The 20883-nt window shown below is 35.3% G+C and overlaps 3 protein-coding genes across 8 annotated transcripts; 1 reads left to right on the forward strand and 2 right to left on the reverse strand.

Moving 5' to 3' along the window:
• Positions 1-776: 776 nt before the first annotated feature.
• LOC105830459 (nuclear inhibitor of protein phosphatase 1) lies at positions 777-3722 on the reverse strand. 2 transcript variants are annotated; one of them, XM_036287171.1, is made up of 6 exons: positions 3425-3722; positions 3224-3284; positions 2815-2968; positions 2475-2695; positions 2198-2396; positions 777-1959 (listed from the first exon to the last, which is right to left on the reverse strand). In XM_036287171.1, the coding sequence occupies exons 1-6, from the start codon at positions 3451-3453 to the stop codon at positions 1550-1552; spliced, it is 1074 nt and encodes a 357-aa protein (XP_036143064.1). In that variant the 5' UTR covers positions 3454-3722; the 3' UTR covers positions 777-1549. The 2 variants fall into 2 exon arrangements, with proteins under 2 accessions (XP_036143064.1, XP_012525238.1); XM_012669784.3 differs by having other exon boundaries at positions 2193-2396; positions 3425-3714.
• Positions 3723-3956: 234 nt separating this feature from the next.
• LOC105830457 (dynactin subunit 1) lies at positions 3957-13573 on the forward strand. 4 transcript variants are annotated; one of them, XM_012669777.3, is made up of 20 exons: positions 4214-4381; positions 5133-5287; positions 5709-5741; positions 5901-5960; positions 6542-6689; positions 7389-7451; positions 8496-8633; positions 8755-8892; positions 9019-9258; positions 9333-9584; positions 9645-9761; positions 9845-10088; positions 10159-10441; positions 10522-10946; positions 11242-11478; positions 11554-11848; positions 11928-12123; positions 12206-12568; positions 12650-12781; positions 12862-13573. In XM_012669777.3, the coding sequence occupies exons 1-20, from the start codon at positions 4214-4216 to the stop codon at positions 13075-13077; spliced, it is 3903 nt and encodes a 1300-aa protein (XP_012525231.2). In that variant the 3' UTR covers positions 13078-13573. The 4 variants fall into 4 exon arrangements, with proteins under 4 accessions (XP_012525234.2, XP_012525232.2, XP_012525235.2 ...); XM_012669780.3 differs by lacking the exon at positions 7389-7451 and having other exon boundaries at positions 3957-4381; XM_012669778.3 differs by lacking the exon at positions 5901-5960 and having other exon boundaries at positions 3957-4381.
• Positions 13574-14306: 733 nt separating this feature from the next.
• LOC105830458 (casein kinase I) lies at positions 14307-20698 on the reverse strand. 2 transcript variants are annotated; one of them, XM_036287161.1, is made up of 6 exons: positions 20129-20693; positions 18915-19024; positions 18489-18711; positions 18106-18399; positions 17738-18026; positions 14307-16304 (listed from the first exon to the last, which is right to left on the reverse strand). In XM_036287161.1, the coding sequence occupies exons 1-6, from the start codon at positions 20255-20257 to the stop codon at positions 16294-16296; spliced, it is 1056 nt and encodes a 351-aa protein (XP_036143054.1). In that variant the 5' UTR covers positions 20258-20693; the 3' UTR covers positions 14307-16293. The 2 variants fall into 2 exon arrangements, with proteins under 2 accessions (XP_036143054.1, XP_036143052.1); XM_036287159.1 differs by lacking the exon at positions 14307-16304 and adding an exon at positions 17263-17499 and having other exon boundaries at positions 20129-20698.
• Between the last annotated feature and the right edge of the window lie 185 nt (positions 20699-20883).

Raw genomic sequence — 20883 nt, forward strand, 5'->3', positions numbered from 1 at the left:
GCAGAAATTATCAGAGCACTTTATGTGAAATTTCGTTTAGAAAGTATATTTTATGTTTTGTCTCATATAATATTTTCATCATATTTATATATCATATAAAAAAGTATTTTTCGTAAAAAGTCCTTATAGAGACAAGTAGAAAAATATACAAATATTATATCATTTATAATTAATGTTTCATTTGGCAGAAAAACGAATATATTTTATATATAGATATAATGTAACGTAATTATGTTCTTTATATTAAAAAATGTAATAATTCAAAATAATAAGTATTTACGTAATATATACAACATTTGAAACAAGAAAAGTGCTATTTTTCGATCAAGGCAGTTCTTGGTACCTAATAATTTCATTAAATTTTTACAATTTCCGGCTCATACGAATTGCGCGTCATGTATTCGTCTTGAAACACTATTCACCAAAAAATTATGAGAAAAATTGTGAAATTATGAACAAAATATTAAGAAAAATAACACCTTAATCAAGATATTATTTTTCCCAATAATTCTTTTATAAAATCTTAATTTTTCAGAGAAAAAAGTGCTTGTTTGCATCAAAATTCTTAAATTACTTACCAATTTAAATTTAGAAATTATTTCAGCTTCATGTAAAAACTGTTTCAAAACCAATGAATATGCAGTGTGCAATTTGCATGAGTTAAAGATTGTAAAATTCACAAAAAAAATTATTATTAGACGCTAAAAACTGCCTCAATAGAGAAATGATTATTTCTTTTATTAATTACATATCGGTTCAATATTCAACTTGTTGTATATACAATATTTACCTTTTTATTGACTTTTTTGGTACTGATTTATAAAAGTATATCAACAAGATATCTTGTATAGTTATTTACATCATATTCATTGCACTTGGAGCGACAGCAATTATACATAGAGGAAATATTATGCCAAGGTTTAAAGAAATGCAATATATTATGTAACAAGTATGGTAATGTTATTAATAACTATAAAAAAATCACGCCAATGTTAAAACTATATATATAACTTTATACTGCTAGTAACTAAAATCTATTCAATATAAAGTAAATATTAATAATTTTTTATTTCTATCGATATATGTGTATCGCAGTAAAAATAAACTAAATGTAGCACGAATACAAAACTTAACATGATAAACATATAAATCCAATATCATTAAATTCCTTTGAAGTTTTATAATTTTAGGTTGTTTTGATCAAGTATCGTCATTAGTTACTAAATGCAGTTTGTTAATAGATTATAATAGTTCATTTGTATTTTTCAAATAGTTTATCATAAATTTTATTAAACGTGTTTACTTTATATAGAAACTTTAACCATGGCAATTGGTTTAAATTATATCTGAATTATTGTTACATTAATAATTTTAATTAGTATAAAGATTTAGTCTTTTCATCATAAATCTTACATAGTTTCTTTCAACTATATAACGTGATTAAAACAGATTTGATATTGCCGATATATAATAACATATATGACAGAGCTGATGAAAAATCCAACATAAATTAGTAATATATGAACAATCCTTGGATGAAAGTGCAGCTCTATCGGCAAATAATTATGTATACACGAACGGTAATTCTTCCTATTATACAAGAAGCGTTGGTATCGGTTTTTTCCCAGGCCATGCTTCTTTGGCATATTTTTTCTTCTTCGGTTCCATCGCGCGCGGTTCCGTTGTACCAGACATGTGCTCTTGCACGTGCTGTACCTCCGCCTGGATTTGATTTGGTGTCATTTCTACGTCGGGTGCCGGGTTGGGTAACGCCATGCCAAGCCGCGTCGTGAGCGACGTAAGAGCCGTGGAGAACGGATTGACCGATGTCGATGATGACGTAAATTGCTCGGGAGGTAGATCGTGATAGAGCTGTGAGGCGGTAGACGTCGGTTGCATGTGTTTTAAAGAATGGTGATCTTCTGACATTGATATAAGACCGCCCTCCATACGCATTCTCTACATTAAAAAAAAACCATATTGGACGCGTTTAGCAGAAAAAGCAGTTTTGCAAGATTCTTTAATTGTTTTCTTGCCTTTTTAGTTTTTACTAGAATTAAATGTATAAATCTATCATATTAAATACTTCTGTTACAGCAAGCTGCATTTTATGCTGAATGCAGTCATTCTTTTAATACTAAGCAGTTTTGTAATCGCATGCGTTTTTCGCTGAAGGATTATGCAAATATTACCTTACTAGGAACAACTGTTGTCTGTATAAGATTACGAAACCTTCCGACTGACGGATCAACGTCTTCCGGATTAATTACTTCTTCGTCGTCGTTAAACGTGATTCCCTTTTTCTTTCGCTTGCGCGTCGGTTTGTGCATTTCGTCGTCTGTTATGCCAAGCATAGAGATCCGTCGATTGTGAGCTGTATTAAATTCCGTTAGATTCTGAAAGTTACAATTGGGTTACATTTAGCACTGTAAAATTTAAGTTTTAATATACATTTTCGAATTTTTGATGCATACGTCCAATTCTGTTTCCGTTTCCGGTAGCCCTAGCAAACCACCAGCATCCATATCCTCAGATAATTTCTCCAGTTCTTCGATGATAGGTCGGGCACCAGTCTGAGGTCTTTCTCTTATTATGTAATATCGAGTAGATGCTCCAAAGTGAAAGGTACTATCAATTGGCAACTGAGTTGGTTTTTGAGCTTCTAAACGTAGATTTCCAATAAAGGTCCCATGTGCTGAAAAAAGTGATCAGACACCAGTTAGCAAAGCTTATAACAAAAAAATTAAAATGTTTCTTGAAGAAAAATTGTATCTTTTAGCATTGGGGGGGGGGGGTATAGCACTCTGTACTTACTACTTCCTAGATCGACCAAAAACGCTCGATTTAGGTGCTTGTGATAAACAAGAGCTGCATGAACGCGAGAACAGGACGCGTGATCAATACAGAAATCATTGAGTTGTTGATTACGACCAAATAGGTAGCACTTTTTCTCATCAACCATGAGTTTCTATAAAGTAGCATATATATGAGACACATTAGCTCACGAGGCTCAAGTAAGTGTTAATTCTCTAAGACTTGGTTGTACAAACATTATTTTAACTTTAAGTGAGACTTAAATATGTGTCTATTTATTTAGCGAGAAAGATAAAGATATACATTATTCATAGCTTAAGTCTTGTTTAAAATCAAAACAATATTGGTGCAACCAGGTCTGAAAGAGTGACATTGCTCACTCAAGTTGCTTGGCTGACGTCGTTCCTACCTGTATCAACTTGTCGTTCTTCAGTACGTCCAGATGAAGTCCTACCGGCGGTTTGCCGGCCCTAGATATTTAAAAAAAATATATTAATGAACATGCACAGTGACGCCTGACGTCATGTCAGTCTCCTCACCACGACGGACGAGCAGGGAAGAGCGATTGCGTAAACAATAGACGGGTGAACGAAGAGGTTCTGAAACGTACCAATTCGGAACCTCGTAATGGTTGGCCATTGTCGTCTGTACAACCTGCGCGCTGAAGAATCCGCTTCTATCCGAGCGCGAGCAAACGCGCGAGCAAAAACAGCCGACTTCAATCAACCAAATGCACGGAATGTGACGGAATGAAAACAAATCCCGTGTCAGCCGCCGTCAGCGATATATCACTAGAGCTTTAGGTCCGCGAATTCCCTATAACAGAACTGCGCATTCGACGAAACACGACAAGCACGCGGCAAATGCAAACGTTTTAAATCCGAGTTGGCTAGTAATTATTATAAAAATTAGTCGCATGACTGTTTCCATAAATAAATAAATAAATAAAATTATCTTCTAAGCGACTGTATAATACATGGTTCTTATTTATATCAGAGATTTAGGCCGCGTCCCCTTTGGGCGTTCACACCCTCCACTCATGTTTATGAGAGAGAAAGAGAGAGAAGGTGGAGAGATTGCAAGTGCAAAAAGTGCAAATACACAAATAAGTGTTCGCGCGCAGAAGTGCAGCAATTGCTGGCAATCGCGCAACTGTCAGATTGTGGTGTTAGCGGGGTATAGATACGGTATCACGACGTGGACGTCCCAGAGGAGTTGGTTGGAGCGTCATTGAGGATCCAGGGCACTCGTGATACTCTCGCTTTCACCCCGTCGCAAATCAGATATTAATCTGTGTGTGGCGGAAAGTGACGCGGAGAGGAATCGTGTGCACAAGTTAACGCACGGCTGATGCGTCTGTTTGGGGCTGGGACAGGTCACGACTGACGGACACGGAGAGATGTCGTTTAAAATCGGGCAGCGCGTCGAGGTCCCCGTGAAGGAGTGCCAAGGCGTGATCGCCTACGTCGGCCACCCGGCATTTGCGTCGGGGAAATGGATCGGCGTTATACTGGACGAGCCGAAGGGGAAAAACAACGGCAGCGTTAAGGGCCAGGTGTATTTCAAGGTGAATTAATGGAGCGACATGTCGAAGACTTAAGGGTGACCTCGATCAAACTCCTTACTTTATCGGCGATTAAATAAATTGACAGCAAAATTTTAAGTGTAATTTGTCATCTTTAACTCTGAAACTGACATCAAAATCTGTTAAAACGCATTATTGAGGTACTGGATGTGCGAGACCGATTTATGTTGACTAAAAGCACTAGTTAATATAAAAAGACCTAAACACAACTCATATAAGAAAGAATGAATACTACTAAGTGTATCTTAATAACAATAATTCAAGATTGTCAGTGAATTCAGTAGACTTAATGTCAACTTGAGAAAATTAATTTAATACTTCTACAATTCTATTTATGTTAATACAAATACAAATACAAGTACTTTTATTTGATAAATTAATCGCTCATCAAGTTAATCGGAGTTTGAACAAAGTCCCAGTATCTATGTACTTATTCTTCTAAGGAGTCAATTCTGGTTCTATTGGATAAGAATATTATATATATGATGTAGATGGAAGATTTGTAAAGTGATATTGTGAGATTGCCAAGTGTTATTTTCCAAAATACACTGAATAATAAAATACCACATACAATAGAAGAAAATGTTATTTTAGCATTGTATCTTTCATATAATTTGTAATGATCCAATAACATTTCTAATGATAAATCTACTTTTATTGTTTCGAGTTTAACTTACTTATTATCAATGCGGAAGAAAATATATTTCGTATTTATTTATTTCTAATGTTGCAGTGTGCAGAGAATCATGGCATGTTTGCGCGTCAAACACAGCTTATACTGTTGGATGAAGCTGGCAATAGGACTGAGCCAGTCAGCCCTTCATCCGTAGGTAGCAATGCTACAACACCTGATGATAGTGCGGCTAGAGCCAGAAGTCGACTAAATAGGTGAGTTATTAGATCCAAATGTCACTGAAAAATTTTGGCTAGATTTAGAAGAAGGTATTTTTATGGAAAATATATATTTTTCCATAACAAATGTAATAAAATTTAAATATAGTATATAATATAATACAATTAAATATATAATATAATTAACAGTGTACTACAAATAACCAATTATATGTTAGATTATAGATTATTTGCTGACTTTACAATTAAAAGTAAATGCTGCATTATGAATTATGATACTTTGGTATATTAGAGCAATGTACTATTTAAAAAAAAATTAAAATTATGCGGTAATTAAGCAGAATATAATTTATTTGCAGTAAAAATGGTTTGTTTATTGTTGAACTAGCCAAATGTGATTTATAAATTTGGAAAAAAGAACATTTGAAATTATTTATTTTCACAATTTTCATGCTAGCATTAGTATGCGTCGGAGGAACGAGCCTACAGCGTAAGTTTCCCATCTTGTAATAACGTTAAAAAGAAAAAATTGATTATTTTTTGTGTTATCCCTTTTTCTAAAAACCTTTAGCATTTCTTAAATAAATAGGCGAATATAGGCGAGTATGTAATTAATTGATTCTTAAAATGTATATGCTGCTCATAAAAGTGTGCGGAGAAAAACATCTCCTGCGAATGTTACTCGTCAGCAATCTGATAAACTTTCTGGGTAAGATTATTGTAAGCTAAATGGTGAACGGAATTTATGTCAGCAATGTTGTATCTTGTATCGCTACTGACTTTATAATATATATATATATCACAATTATCTCTTGATTACTGGTTATTATATCAAAACGCCAACTGCATTTTCTCATTCTGCGGCCTAAAAGCACAAACAAGTTGCTTGTTATGGAGCTTCTACATATGCGTACTTATTCTAATTAGCGATTATTTTTGTTGCATTCATTATTGTGACACAAAAGTTGTATTGCTAGATATTAAAAGCTATTTTTTGTTTATTATTTTGCTGCATTTTTATGTAAAATCATATTGTTATTTTAAATTATATTATTATAATTTACTAAAACTTTTACGAGCATATAATTATATCATTATATAATATTTTATGATTTACTTTATATACAGATTTTTATTTCGTTTCATATTCTTATTTCGTTTCATTTTAATATAAATAATATTATAGTTTGAGTTTTTATCGCGGTTGAGTTAGTGATCAGCTTAGCACAAATGTAAAAAAATATTATGTAAATTAAATATTATTAAGTATTTCGTGTTGTTTTTTTACAGTTCTCGATTATCTTTATCTGGAAGTAGAACATTATTAAGTGCCCCAAGTACGGAAAGCCTAACTGGATCATCGCACGAACGTAGAGACGGCGGCGAGTCTTTAATCCCAGCGCCAACTACAGCTTCGAAGCGTGCTTCATTTGTTGAGGTAAGATATACCATAAACTGTGATAGAAAAATATAAAAACTGATCATAATATAAATTTTTTTATGTATTCCTTTATTATTTTTATCAAATAGTAAAAGTAAGAAATTTATTCATTAAGAACATTACTCAGAAGATTCAAGGCATGACATACACTGAAAAAAAATGCAATATATTCAATAAGATATGTTATTGCGGGCTGCCAATTAAAAATATACTCAATACAATAATATATGCTATTGCAGTATCAACATTGTACTTGCATTAATAGCAAATATTATTGTATTGAGTATTTTATGTAGTTGGCAGCCCGCAATCACATATGTTATTGGCTGTATTACATTTTTTTCTGTGTATATATGATGAATATATAATTCCTATGTGAATAGATTATCTACATTTTTACAATGTATTTCCATCGTTTTTGACTAACAAAGGTGATCTGATATTTTAAAATCTTTCGATTACTTGTACGTTTCTTATATTTATGTGCAAAGAATCCTACTCTATAATTCGGTCAACCAAATGTAATGGTGCACGTATGCGTTTTGTCTGGAAAGTTTGCTTGTACAAAAATGATGTAGAATTAATGGTAAAAATGAAAAAGAGAAAAAAGAAAGGACTGTTAATTTGCGAAACCAAGTCGGAGGATTCCATTGGCGCAGAATGATTCATATGGGAATATGCACGTACGTGTTTCAGAAGTCCCCTAGCACGAGCTCGCCTCCCGGCAAAAAGCCAAAGGCCCAAGATGATCAGAATAATGTAATTAATACTCATTAATTGTAATATCTCAATTTTTTTAATACATCACCTCTTTAATATCTTGTTCTTTCTCATACTAGCTGTTTGCCGATCACATAAAGCATCGTAACACATAACTTTCATAATGAAATAAACGTCATTGCACTTTTAACGAATACATCCGCTCGTCCTTAGTGAATTATCGATTTAATTTCATTTTACTCTTCTTCGCATACCATTATATATTGTGTTTAACATCAGCTTCATTAACTGAGTTCTATAACGCTTTGATAGCTTACATAATGGGAAGGGATGTTCTGCATCGCCTCTCGTCCTCTCTTTTACAGTTAGGAATTGAATTTCCCCCACGTGTTTGTGTTACAAGTTTAATAATACTAATGTCTGGCACGGACGGGTTTTGTACATCTTTGGAGTGTAGACTTATCCCGATCAATAACTTTCTTCACAGTTATATCTGTCAAGAGTTAATTTTTGTGGAATGAGGATGCGAATGAATACACATGTTCGAGTTGTTAGAGCAGAATAGATGAAAGAGTGCTATCGATGATTTGACTTTAGCCATGCCTTGTGTAAATGTATCATATAACATGATTCAACTCATTGACTGGATTTTCCTCTATATTTGTTAGTACTAATAGAATATTCGGTGTAGCTTGTTGGTGTTTTGCTATTATAACTAATTTTTCATTAATCACTATGAAACAGATTAATTTGTGCCCAATGTAAATACAAAAATAAATAGCTACATTATCGTAACACATCATATACGACTTTCATATATAGGAAATGTGGGGTGTTTTTTTCATTGCCGCATTTTGAGAATAATTACATTATCTTTGTTTGCGCCATTCATATACTGTTTAGTTATATACCGTATATGTGTGTATATACATATATATATGCGTTTCAAACTGGCACAGGTACACAGGTCTAGAGGACTTTGAAGAAGCTCTTTGGCGATAATTCTTTCATGCGATAATAAAAAGAACACCCGACGTGGTATAGAACGCAAATATCTTATTTTTTTTCCTTTCTGTAATTCAGACAGGTTTTGTAGAAACATTGAAACCGCAATTCGTACCTGGTCAGGTGATGGCGGGTTCGGCAGCGGCCGCGAATCTGGTAGAAGAAAAATTGTCACACTTGCAACTCATGCAAGAAAACGATAACTTGAAGTCTCAGGTAAATTTTTTACAAATTCTTCACTTCGAGAATCTTTTTATTGTTCTTTTATAGTATAAAATTATATACTCTATGTTGTGTAGGATTATGTATACATATATATAGATATATAATATTATAGGTGCGTGATCTTACTGAGAAAGTAGAAACGTTGCGTGTTAAACGAATGCAAGATAAAGAGAGAATGAAAGATTTCGAAAAAACGAAACTTCAAGTTGAACAGCTTGTTGAATTTAAGGCCAAAGTCATGGAGAGTCAAGTGAGTATATATAATACCAGAGTAAAGAATCAATTAAATATCAAAAATTTTGAGCTCTTTATTTAGCTCGAAGTTTACTCTTTTTTAAGAATACACTTTTTAATTTTTAATTTGTTATTATCAAAGGCAAGCCTTCAAAGAGACCTTCAACGAGCTCGGCAAGAAACTAGAGAAGCTCACGCGGCAAGGGAACAATATCAAGAAGAAATGTCTGATCTTGCGGAAACAGTAGAAATGGCTACATTGGATAAAGAAATGGCAGAAGAGAAAGCTGAAACTCTTCAGATTGAGTTAGAGCAACTCAAGGAAAAATTAGAGGAACAAACACTAGATCTAGAGATATTACGCACAGAAATGTCTGAGCGGGTATAACATTTTATCTAATTTTTAGAAGATTTTTATTGTTTTTATATTTAAATGATATTATTTTTGCAAATAAGGCAGCTGGCGGTGGATCGACTACGGGAGGTTCAAGCTACGAGGTGAAACAATTGGAACTACAAAATAACAGATTGCGTGAAACGCTTGTGAAAATGCGTGATTTGTCGGCACACGAGAAACACGAATTCCAAAAATTGCAAAAGGATATGGATCAAAAGAAATCGGAAATCTTGGAATTGGGTCGCACGAAAGAGAAGTTGTCGACGCGGGTTGAAGAAATGGAACATCAAATAGCGGATCTACAGGAACAGGTATATATTACTTGTACGATTTGTAATAACATTTCATTCATTTTAATGTTTCTTTTGTAGGTCGATGCGGCATTAGGTGCTGAAGAAATGGTCGAGATGCTAGGCGAGAAGAAAATGGCGTTGGAAGAAAAAGTGGCTGAACTGGAAGAGGCTGTTGCAGATCTGGAAGCTCTGCAAGTACGTAAATCCTGTACTTTATATCATAAAAATATGTAGCATTCAACAAACTTATATAACTGATATACTACAAATCTATTCAGGACATGTCAGATCAATTGGCTGAATCATCCAAAGAATTAGAGTTGGAGCTTCGTGAGGAATTGGATCTCGCACTTGGAGCAGCACGCGATGCTCAACGGCACCGGGACGCCGCGCTGGAGACGTTGGCGGATCGCGAATTAACCATCACAAAGTTCCGCGAACTCACACACCAATTGCAGGAACAGTGTTTGCAGTTGCAACAACGAGTTCAGTCAACGGAGTCCACTAAGACTAACGTTCGAGGTATGCTGATATATACATATATAACTTTATTAATTGTCTTTTTTAAAATAAATTTTAATTTACGGTTTAGGTACGGACCAACAACTTGCGGAAATATTAGACTTCCAGAAAACGTTCGCTGAAACCCGAGCGCAAACTAAGGCGGTCGATCTCGAATTGCGCCGCTTAGATGCCGAGGAGGCACGAAATCACGTGTCCTATTTGCTATCCTTCATGCCTCCTGCATTTTTGACTCGCGGTGGAGATCACGATGCGATATTGATGCTCTTATTAATACCAAGAATGACACAAAAGACGGAGATATTGATCTCACAAGTTCGTGAAAAATATAGATCGATTGAAAAAATAGACAGGTAATGATCATTCTATTTTGCCGTACAAATTTTGCGCATTTAGATTTCTTGTGCAATATTTAATTCTTTTTAAATTACAGGACTTCTGTAGTGAGAGGTCACTCAGTAGCGCAGTATTCATTCAGATCTCGTCTGTGCTCGCATATGTACGCCTTACAAACTACCCTGAGCTGTTTTGAGTCGGCTTTAAACTCGTGCAACTCGGAGATGTTGCTTAAAGCGGGAGCGGCTTATCCAGAAATGGCGGCACAGGAAAAGTCCTTAGACTCATTGATAGAGCTGGCTAAGAGAGATCAGTTAGACGAGAATTTGCCGATGGACGCGATCGAAAAGTGCTGCGGATACTTCGCTACAATGTTCTCTGTGCTCTTCGGCGAAAGTATGGCTGTCAATCAAGCGCGTCTGATCGTGAACGGCACAAGAACTCTGGGCAATACGTGCGACGCCATAGCTACTGACGCTGCGGCGATTAAAGTATTGATACAAGGAGAAGGTGCTGATATAGGTACGTAATATTTGACAGGAATAATATTAATAAAGCTTTTAAAATTTAATTTAATTATATTGAGATTATATTAATTATATCAAAGATTATATAAGATTAAATTAAAACTTAATATAATCTTAATATAATTTTTAACAATGTTAGTTTTTTGTCCTTGTAAGTTAATGTAACTAAATTAATTTTATAAATCATCATCATTAACTTTAACTCTTAATTTAGTTTAGAAAAATATTAATATTTGATTAATTAAGTAAACTTATGTAAATGTCTCTATAACACATTCTTGTTATTAAAGGTATGCTTTGTCAACATGTCGAGACGACGTGCGAGGTGATCCAGCAACATTTGAAATCTGCTAGAAGACGAGTACCACGTGATCATGCTGGTCCAGCGTTTTCTGTAGGCGCTAATTTAGGATTGGATAAAGATTGTAACGAACAATTTTCGACGTGTTATCAGCATGGCGTAAAAATTATGAAGACACTTCAATATCTATTGAAGAATGCTTTGCAGGCTATTATCGAAAATGGCGGTAGATATTTTTTTTTTAATGGGCTTTCTTGGAAAATTTATCCTTTTGTAATATTTTTACAAAATAAATTTTCAGATTTAGACACAGGGTTACCGGCTGATAAATTAAAGGAAATGGCAGCGACGTCCAGTGAAAGGGTGTATGATACAGAAGACCTGGGTCCTGTGGCTACTATCAAGGCCAGTTTAACGGTAATACAACAGCTAGCAGCAAATCTAGCACAGAAGATGGCCGAGTGTGAAAATGAATTAGCCATAAGCGGACAAACGCAGAGTCAACAGAAGTCTGTGGAGAGCGATCAAATAACGCCAATTGTAGTTCGAGCAAATGCTGTAAGGAAAGAGTCGGAAGAAACGAAAATACTTAGCAGGTGTGTGCATTTCTATTATGGTTATGTAATTACCGTTAGAAGATTCTTTGAAATTATTTTTTTTACATTTTTGTATTAGAAAACTCGAAACAAGAGACAGTGATATACGCGAGGCAAGATTAGCCTTGCGGGAGAAGCAAGAAGAATTGTCCGAGATGATGCTGCGGAAAGAGTTAGCCGAGAAGCGTCTTGCAACACAGCAGCATGAACACGAGATGAATGTTGAGAAATTGAAGAGAAAATTAGAAGAGGCGCAGAATCAGTTGAAACGCAAGGTATTTCTTTTTCCATTTTTGTATCAAAATTTTATTTGTACATTTGTTTACTAATTTCTTTTTTAATTTTCCTTGATGATAGGAAAAAGAATTCGAGGAAACAATGGATCATCTGCAAACCGATATTGATAGCTTAGAATCAGAGAAAGGGCAATTGAAAGAAAAGCTGAAGTCAATCGGAAAGAAAACGTTAACAGTGTCTGGTGCGGACAGCATGACAGGAAGCACTTCGATAACGAGTACTTTGGACAATAAATATTACGTACAGGAAATAAATGCCCTCAAGCAAGCTTTGAATAACGAGCATCAGCAAAAAAAAAAGATAATGTGCGCTGTCTTGCGTCAAAAGTTAGATAGCTTGGAACCGTTACCATCACCGACGAATCTCAAATCTCTGGATACGAAAATTCAAGAATTGCGAAAGAAGACTACCGATCTCGTCAAAGTAATCAATTATTAATTAATAATAATTATCAATCATGAATATTTTCTAAACATTCTTCTACTTTAAATACATTTATTTCAGGATGTCGAAAAGACTCTAGTGTATCCGACAGTTCCTGATTTGAGGCGCAAAGTGCCCGAAATGTCTTATCATTACTTACTCGAACGACAGAGAAACATTATGCAATTGAAGGAACGAGTTGACGAGTTAGTGGTAAGTATAAATAAGACCGATAATAGTGCAAATTAATGTAATGTCGATTACTAAATCCAATATGTAATGGCATTTTTTAGGCTCAGGTACGTCGCGAGGCTATCAAACGTACACCAGGTGGAAGAGCGGAAGCGAATTTCGCTGTGTATCCGAATCGCGAGATGGCAGCGGCGATGCAAGAACATAAATTACTCGCCGCCGAAATAAAGATTCCCTACAAAGGTCCGGAACAGTCCTTTTCCGTTAATGTAGGACCCCAAGAACTTAGGAAAATTCACACTCTACTATATTATTAAAAATCCGTGTTGTTTTATTATTTCTCGTGACAAAGAATGTGATCAAAGAATTCTCAAGATATATCATGCAAAAGAGACTATCTTTTTCTAATAATTTTTTCACGGTAGCAATATTTTGTACTGTGTTGCCGTACCCCGCCATGCTTTATAAAAAATAAAAAAAGAAACGAATACATATTGTTACGAATAACGGCAGCATTAACTAGGCTTTTATACAGAGAATTTATGTCATATCCTTGTATTAATGCGAAAAAGATACAGGGCATAGTAATTCGTAATTTGCACTTGTGCAACGTTTATTTATTTCCGATGGACTACAGCGCGATGACCGGTGCATCGCAGCTGGGAGGCTCTTTTCAGTGTTCATTATGTTTGTAAGCACAATGTTATTTAGTATTAACAATGTGGAAGAAAAATCATGTGCCTCCGTGGCTTTTCTGTATTATATATATATATATGCCTTTAAGAATTGTCAAATATATGGTCTAAAAATATTTACATAAGTATTTTGTATGTACACCCTAAATGGTGATGGTAGTATCACAATGATAGAAAGTGATGTAGTCTTGCAGAACGGGTATACCACTTATCTTGACCAGACATCACATACACTTTCACTCTCGGTAAAAACTTCACATAAAAATTTATATAAATATATATAACATATGTCCATATATTGGATGTTTTCGTTCTTTTGCATACTATTATATAAGAAAAATAAGAAAATCAAAATCATAAAAATTTTTAACATTGATCATGTCATAAAAGTAAAATTTGGAAATAAGAAATAAAAAGCGATATTTTTCTTCATTTAAAACTTTTAATTTGAGTTACGAATTTGACTTCCTTATATATAAAACATTGTAGAAACTATAACGGTAATTTTACTTCATGTAAAAGAATAAAAAAATAACTCCCATAAAAAAAGAAAATTTTCAATAATTTTTAATTTTCTTTATATACGTGTATATATAATATATGTTCGTACGCGCACGCGTGTGTGTGTGTGCGCAATTATATATATTTATATATACTTCTATACGCGAAAAACTTTTACCGGAGTTGTTATATATTGTACACAACAGCCGATCTTGTGAATCATCAGATTAACTTTTAATGAAACAAAAATTTATAGTACAATATTCCAGTTTTTTATTTGTAGAGATAAAAGGAGCAGTAAACCGTTGAAGTATTTTCCTCAAATATTTATGAAATAAGGTATGCCTTAATTGCTGTCACAATTTTATTATACATACACACATGTATACGTGCATATGTATGCACATACATACTTGCGATGTATCTCAAGTACGTGTATATATATATACACATATACACATAGCGGATAGTACTTAAGTGCATATATCGTTAGTTATTTTTTATTAACTTACTCGCTCATTCATTCTCACATGTTGAAACACACTTTTACACTTTCATTTATACCCTTCATAATTATAATTAACCACGCATTCAATCGAGGATGGTTATTGGTTATATCTTTTTTTTTATATTTTCAAAAGTGTGTCCGCCAGGCAGCGTAATCCGCGCTTCTTCGGATACAATAAGCTTTAAGATTTCAGTTGAATTCATCATTCAATCGTACTTAAAGCTGACCGGACGACTGGTAGTACCTTCCACGACGAGGACGTGTGACGCATGCTAACATTATTCGTTAAGGGTGTAATGATCATATGTAACGCTCTTTTGGAAAACTAATGCTCGCAGAAACATGGACGTGAAGAGTTTAGCAGCTATATAGAACGAATAATACAACTAAAATCTTAAACGATATGAATAGAAATGATAGCTCTTTAGCAACTGCCGATATCAATAAGTATTTCTGACTTGTCTCGAGGCAATGACTTCTCTCGGTATGTATGTGTATGCACGTACGAAGAACATTGGTCACAATGAAGTATGAAGTCCCTTAATGTGTATACAAAATATCAAACTTAATCTTGAAGCAACAGCACATAAAATAGCTACTGCACAGTCTCGACTATTAAAAACTATATACGGAAGAATTATCCAGCTAGAGCCTCACAGTTACAGGAATACTTTCCGAACGAGATAATTCTGTTTTATCTAGATGAAAGTAAACTTGTAACCACTTCTCGCTATTCAAAATTTCTTCTTTTCTTCTTCTTCTTCAGCACTGTTTTACACTGTTATTCGTAATAAACATATTCACAGACAGAAAGAGAGTAAATCGAGGGATATTTCTATAATAGAATCGTTAGTCGTTTGTTCGTTTCTCGATGGAGTACTCGTTACTCGATATAGTACGGTACATACTTAAAAGTTAAATTGTTGCCTTAACATTAAGGTATCTTTAATATTACTTTAACTTGTCAATATTATATCGGAGAGAGATGTAATCCATTTGTTTATATAAAAAAAAAAATATTCCGGTCAAACGTACCAAAAGTGTGCAATGGTTAGTGGTACCTTTGATACTATTGACGTACTATCCTTGTTAAGAAAAATATTAACACTTTCTCAACACTCCACATACGCTATTATGATCACGCTATATATTGAAGACAAAACAAAATTTTTAGGAAGCAGAATATCGGTTTTGCCACGGTACTTCATACTTTCACAAAACACTCATATATTTTTCATATCTCTCTTTTCTGTTTGTAGAATAGATATAAAATTTTACACCACATGCGCACGCTCCGCAAATTAACGCGAGCATCTGAAAATAAGTCTAAACGTTCTCTCTTTCTCTCCATGAAAGTTGTACAACTTCACGAATTAAACTATCCATATTGTGTTCAAGCCCGACAACATGTACTCCTTTATAATCTTCTTTTCCTCAGGGCAACAAAATCTTTATTTTTCAATGGTTACCAAAGGTAAATTAAATACGTAATAACAAAATAAGAACAAGCCACTTATTTGGCTGGCTGGTTGGTCTCTCACTCGGATTTCAAAATCCAAAAAGTTTAATCAGCCGAAACTCTAAGTTGCCTCAATGTTACAACATCTCGTGTGTGATTCAGTAAATGTATGATAAGAACCGTGTTCCCTTCGTCGTATATACGCAAACACCGTATTCGTAGTTACATATCACGGTCTTATTTTACGCGAAATTAGAGTGTTGACTGATATGACTCTTTGAATGATAACTTTTGTAAGAAAGTCGGTACCTCGTTTGAAACACTTTAGTGATCGCAATCGAGATTGTTGCTACAATGAGGAGTTATAGTCTTAGCGTGCTCCTGGAACAAATAAAATCGATTTTGAAATTATAGAAAAGAATTATCACATTTTTTTTAATTCTGCTATAGATAATATGTGATAATAATGCAAATATAGCTTTGATGTTACTTTGGTTGTTCCTCGCATCATATGACAGTGAAATGTGCAAATATGTTATTTGTTTTTATAAAAATTTGCATTCCACGCAAGGAATATTACCAGCATTTGAATTAAAATTTGTACTAATTTGTTTAAGTAAAAGTTCATTACTTAAATTAATAATAAGCAAAATGATAATAAACACATTAAGTCTTTAATACTAATGATAATTTTTATTGTCGCCCTAAATAAAGATAAATAACTTCTTTTTGTTACAATAAAACTGGCAAATATATTTATTAAAATTATTCACATTTCGACTCAAGTCCTTTTCAAGTGACAAAAATAAATCGATTTGAGAATTATGACATTTAAAATAGACTTGTTATATTTCTGTAAAGTGCTATTTTAATATATTATAAATCTTGAATCGATTTACGTTTGTTATTTGAAAAGAATCTGAATCATAAGTCGAAACATCGTAAATAATTTCAGTGAATACATTTGCCAGTCCTATTGACAAAAACGAATCATTAGCCTTTGTTAAAAGTTTTTAGAACATATATAACTAAAAATATTTAATATATATAATAAATTTAGATATATTGTATTTCAAATTATTCAACAATATTCTTATTCTCAAAAAAAACATTCAGATCTATAAGAATCTAATAATTATTAAAATGCAAGAGTCATTAAATAACAATAAAAATATATGAACGTTAAACAATATATGAGAAAAATAATGAAAATCTATAAATATATGAGAGAAGAGATAGAAATGTGAGCTTTGTAAACGACTTAAAAAAATTTTTACATAAGAAAAACAAACATAAATTTATATATTCATTATAGGTAGAATTAATCTTTAAGCAAATGTTAATTAGCGTAAAAGCATACTTATATTTCCATTAGTGTTTTTCACTCAATATTATTAGTAAATAGTAAAGAAAATCTGTTCTCCGAAAAAATTTTTTGCCATGCCGATTATCTCATCGGGGAAGAAGGAAAAAGCTTTTAAAAAGCCTCAGAGTTATTGCTTCTTGGAAGAATGATTTGTGCCAATCGAAATGTTGAGTTTGGAGGAGTCCAACCATCTTACAAGATCGAAATTGGCTGTTAAAAAATCACAATTCATGTAAACATAATAAAAAAAACAAAAATTTTGAATTAACGGCAGTGATGTAGAATACTATTTGTCACAAAAAAGTTTTAACAATTTAGAGTGTAACCCCAATGATCATTATGACCAAATGTGAAATGACGATGCAAGATGCATATGAGTTGCTAAAAGAGTTTACAGACTATACGTAGACATGCTGCAAAACATTAATTCCAAAAATTTTGAGTGCACCTGATTGAGCATTGGCCTGAGTTGGTGCTTGTCCTTGGCCCTGTCCTTGCCCCTGAGCACCTTGAGCACCTTGAGAGAGACCTGGTCCAGCTGTTGATACTCCAGCGCTAATATTATTACTCGCTGCCTTTTGCTTCAACATTGTCCAATCAAATGTATAATCGTATTGATGGTTCAATGTACGAAATAGTATGCGGAAAAGTTGGCGTAAATACATGTAGTCCGGGCTTTCTTCAAAGCGTAGACCTCGCGTGTAATTTAAATACATTGCAAATTCGGCAGGAAATCCCTGGAAAAAAAAGATAATCTTTGTGTCATGGATGTACATATATATGATAATGATATAACAGAAAGTTTCTTTGGCGTACCTTGCATAAGACTTCTACTGGCGTAGACATTTTTTTCTCACTAATTTTTTCATATTTCTGTTTCTTCGTCGCGGCTTTGAGTCCTTGCCAAGGTAACGATCCACGATTAAAGTACATTAGAACGTAGCCGAGAGATTCCATATCGTCGCGACGGCTTTGCTCAATTCCGAGATGCGCATTGATAGAGGCATACCTCGCAGTGCCCGTTAAATTTTTATCCTCGCGGTATATTATGTGCAGTCTTGTGCGACTATCCCTATACTTTTTTGCCAATCCAAAATCGATGAGGAATAACTAAAACATTTGTTACACAATTTAGCGGATTACGCATAATATTTCGGATTAGTTTTTGAAGGAACAATAATAAATCAAAGATGTGTTACCTTGTTACAGTGTCGCCCAATTCCCATTAGAAAATTATCTGGCTTTATGTCTCTGTGGATGAAATGTTTGCAATGAACATACTCAATCCTACCAATCATCTGGTCTGCCAACATTAAGACCGTCTTGATTGTAAACCTTCTTGAACAGAAAGTGAAAAGGTCTTCCAGAGATGGTCCGAGAAGATCCATGACAAGAACGTTGTACTCGCGTTCTTGGCCATACCTGGAGAAAGAGAGAAAGAAAAATTCCTATCATATCCAGGCCCACATCACAGTTTTTAATTAACATTTCAGTTTATATGTGTGAATCTCATCATAATGATTTATTAAAAGTTGTTTTATTATTATTATATACATGATAGATGCAACAACTAAAACTGTAAAATGCGTAAAATATAAAGAAAGAAACTAAAATGTGATAATTACCAGCGTATGTGTGGTATTCCTATACCACCATGTAATATTTTGTACAGCTTTGACTCATATAAAAGCTGTGGATGCCGGGCTCGCATGTTCTCCAACTTAACTGCAACTTCCTGTAATAAGAACACATATTACATATTATTAAACTGCATTTCGTAGCTATAGCTGGCAGAAAGGTCATAAAAGATGCAAACAAATAGAATAATATTATGGGTTCCTTCTTCTTACTATTCTGACTTTCCTACGTTTTTTAACCATCGTATCTATTTATGTTGCAGGAATAACAATAGACAGAATAATAAAAAACTGAAAATACTAGAAAACTAGAAGATAAGCTAAGTCCTTCTTGATTACCATAGTGTATAAAGTTCACAAAAAAACTACTAAATTTATGTAAATATATGTTGAGTCAAAGTAAATTCTCATTTACATTTTTATTTATAGCTTAGTTAAATTTTATTTATTGTTATTCATCCACTGTCATCTTATCAGAAAAACAGAACATGTTATTATTCTACAATATTGTTTTCTGTTATACTCAAACATATATAGACGAATGAATCTTGCTTTTAAAACATAGTGTACTAACAATGGCATCAAAACGGTATCAAAAAGGAAGCGGTTTGCAGAACAAACAGAATAATTGTCCAGTCATTTATAGCATTCCCATTAACACGAGATTTTCTTTAACCGCAAGTGAAACTATAACCCGCCAGGAATAAGGATCGCTTAGACTCCTACGGTCAACCACGTTAGTCCCAGCGGGAGAGATAAGAAATTTCTCGTGTTGCTGTTGAGAAAGATGTGTTAAATACGAGCGCTGTTGGAATTTCGATAATCATCGCTATTGCGTCCAGATGTACGTGCGTCCGTGATGAGCTTTCCGTCGAGAGGATTCGGGCGAACGGCAAACGGTTGTGTCCCCAAAACGTCGACGGCAGAAGGAGGAGCCTCCTTCTGCCGTCGACATGTCACGACTCCCGTTTCGAACGCGAACGGCCGTCCTGGTTTTCATCTAGTTTCCTTAGTTGAAAAGGGGGAAGACGCGAAAACGAGCAACGAGGCACGAAATGAAAAACTGGAAGCGTGAACAGAGGGAAGCGAACTGGCTGGCTGGTAGGCAGACAGCAGTCCAGCAGTAGGTCGTGCAGATCAGCCGAGACGGAAGCAACTCGGGAGGAGGGGGTGGGGGGGGGTGGGGAGGGGGGACTCCTTACCTCGCCATTGGAGATGTTGATGCCGAGATAAATGTCGCCGAAGGAGCCCGAGCCGATTTTCCTCATCAACCTGTACTTGCCACCCACGATAAACTCACTCTTCGCTATTGACATCGCCAACGACGCCATGTCACTGCTCGCCTCCGTATGCCTTCTCTCTCTTCGCCTCCACTCCGCCTGGCTATTCCCTTAGTCCGCGGGGACCTCTACACGGCGGTATAGTTTCGCACCTGCTCGCCGTCTCGCTCTCTCTCCCGCCGCCACTCGCTCGCTCCACCGTTCCGCAATATCCCGCCGTCTCTCTTTCGCTCGCCCCTTCTCTCTCTCTCGTTCTCTCTCGCGCGCGCGAAGGTCGAGCCGAAACGAGGGTTACGTACCGACCGTGGCCGTATGGGCGCCGCGGGGGCCAGATTTCGGCTAGTCAGGGTCACCGGGGACGAATGCGGACCGCGACGCGGCCGTATTAGCGTGTCACGGGCGGGCTGTTCACTCGGACACACGGCACACGGCTAGCCCCGTCGACAGCGCGCCGACATTTTCCCTCTCGCCGTATGCGGGCACGAAGAGCAAGCGACTGACGGTTCCCGGAAGAGATGCGTCACCGTCCCGACACGGGGCGCGAGGGAGACGCGGCGGGGAGAAGGGGGCGGCCCGCACTGCCGCTCAATGTAGTCACCACAACGGCGCGACGCCGCGCGTCGCCCCTACGTACGCGCTGTCCGCGTGATCCGCGATAATCGGCCACGACTTCTCCT

The sequence above is a fragment of the Monomorium pharaonis genome, chromosome 1, assembly GCF_013373865.1.
Source record: "Monomorium pharaonis isolate MP-MQ-018 chromosome 1, ASM1337386v2, whole genome shotgun sequence".
NCBI lineage: Eukaryota > Metazoa > Arthropoda > Insecta > Hymenoptera > Formicidae > Monomorium > Monomorium pharaonis.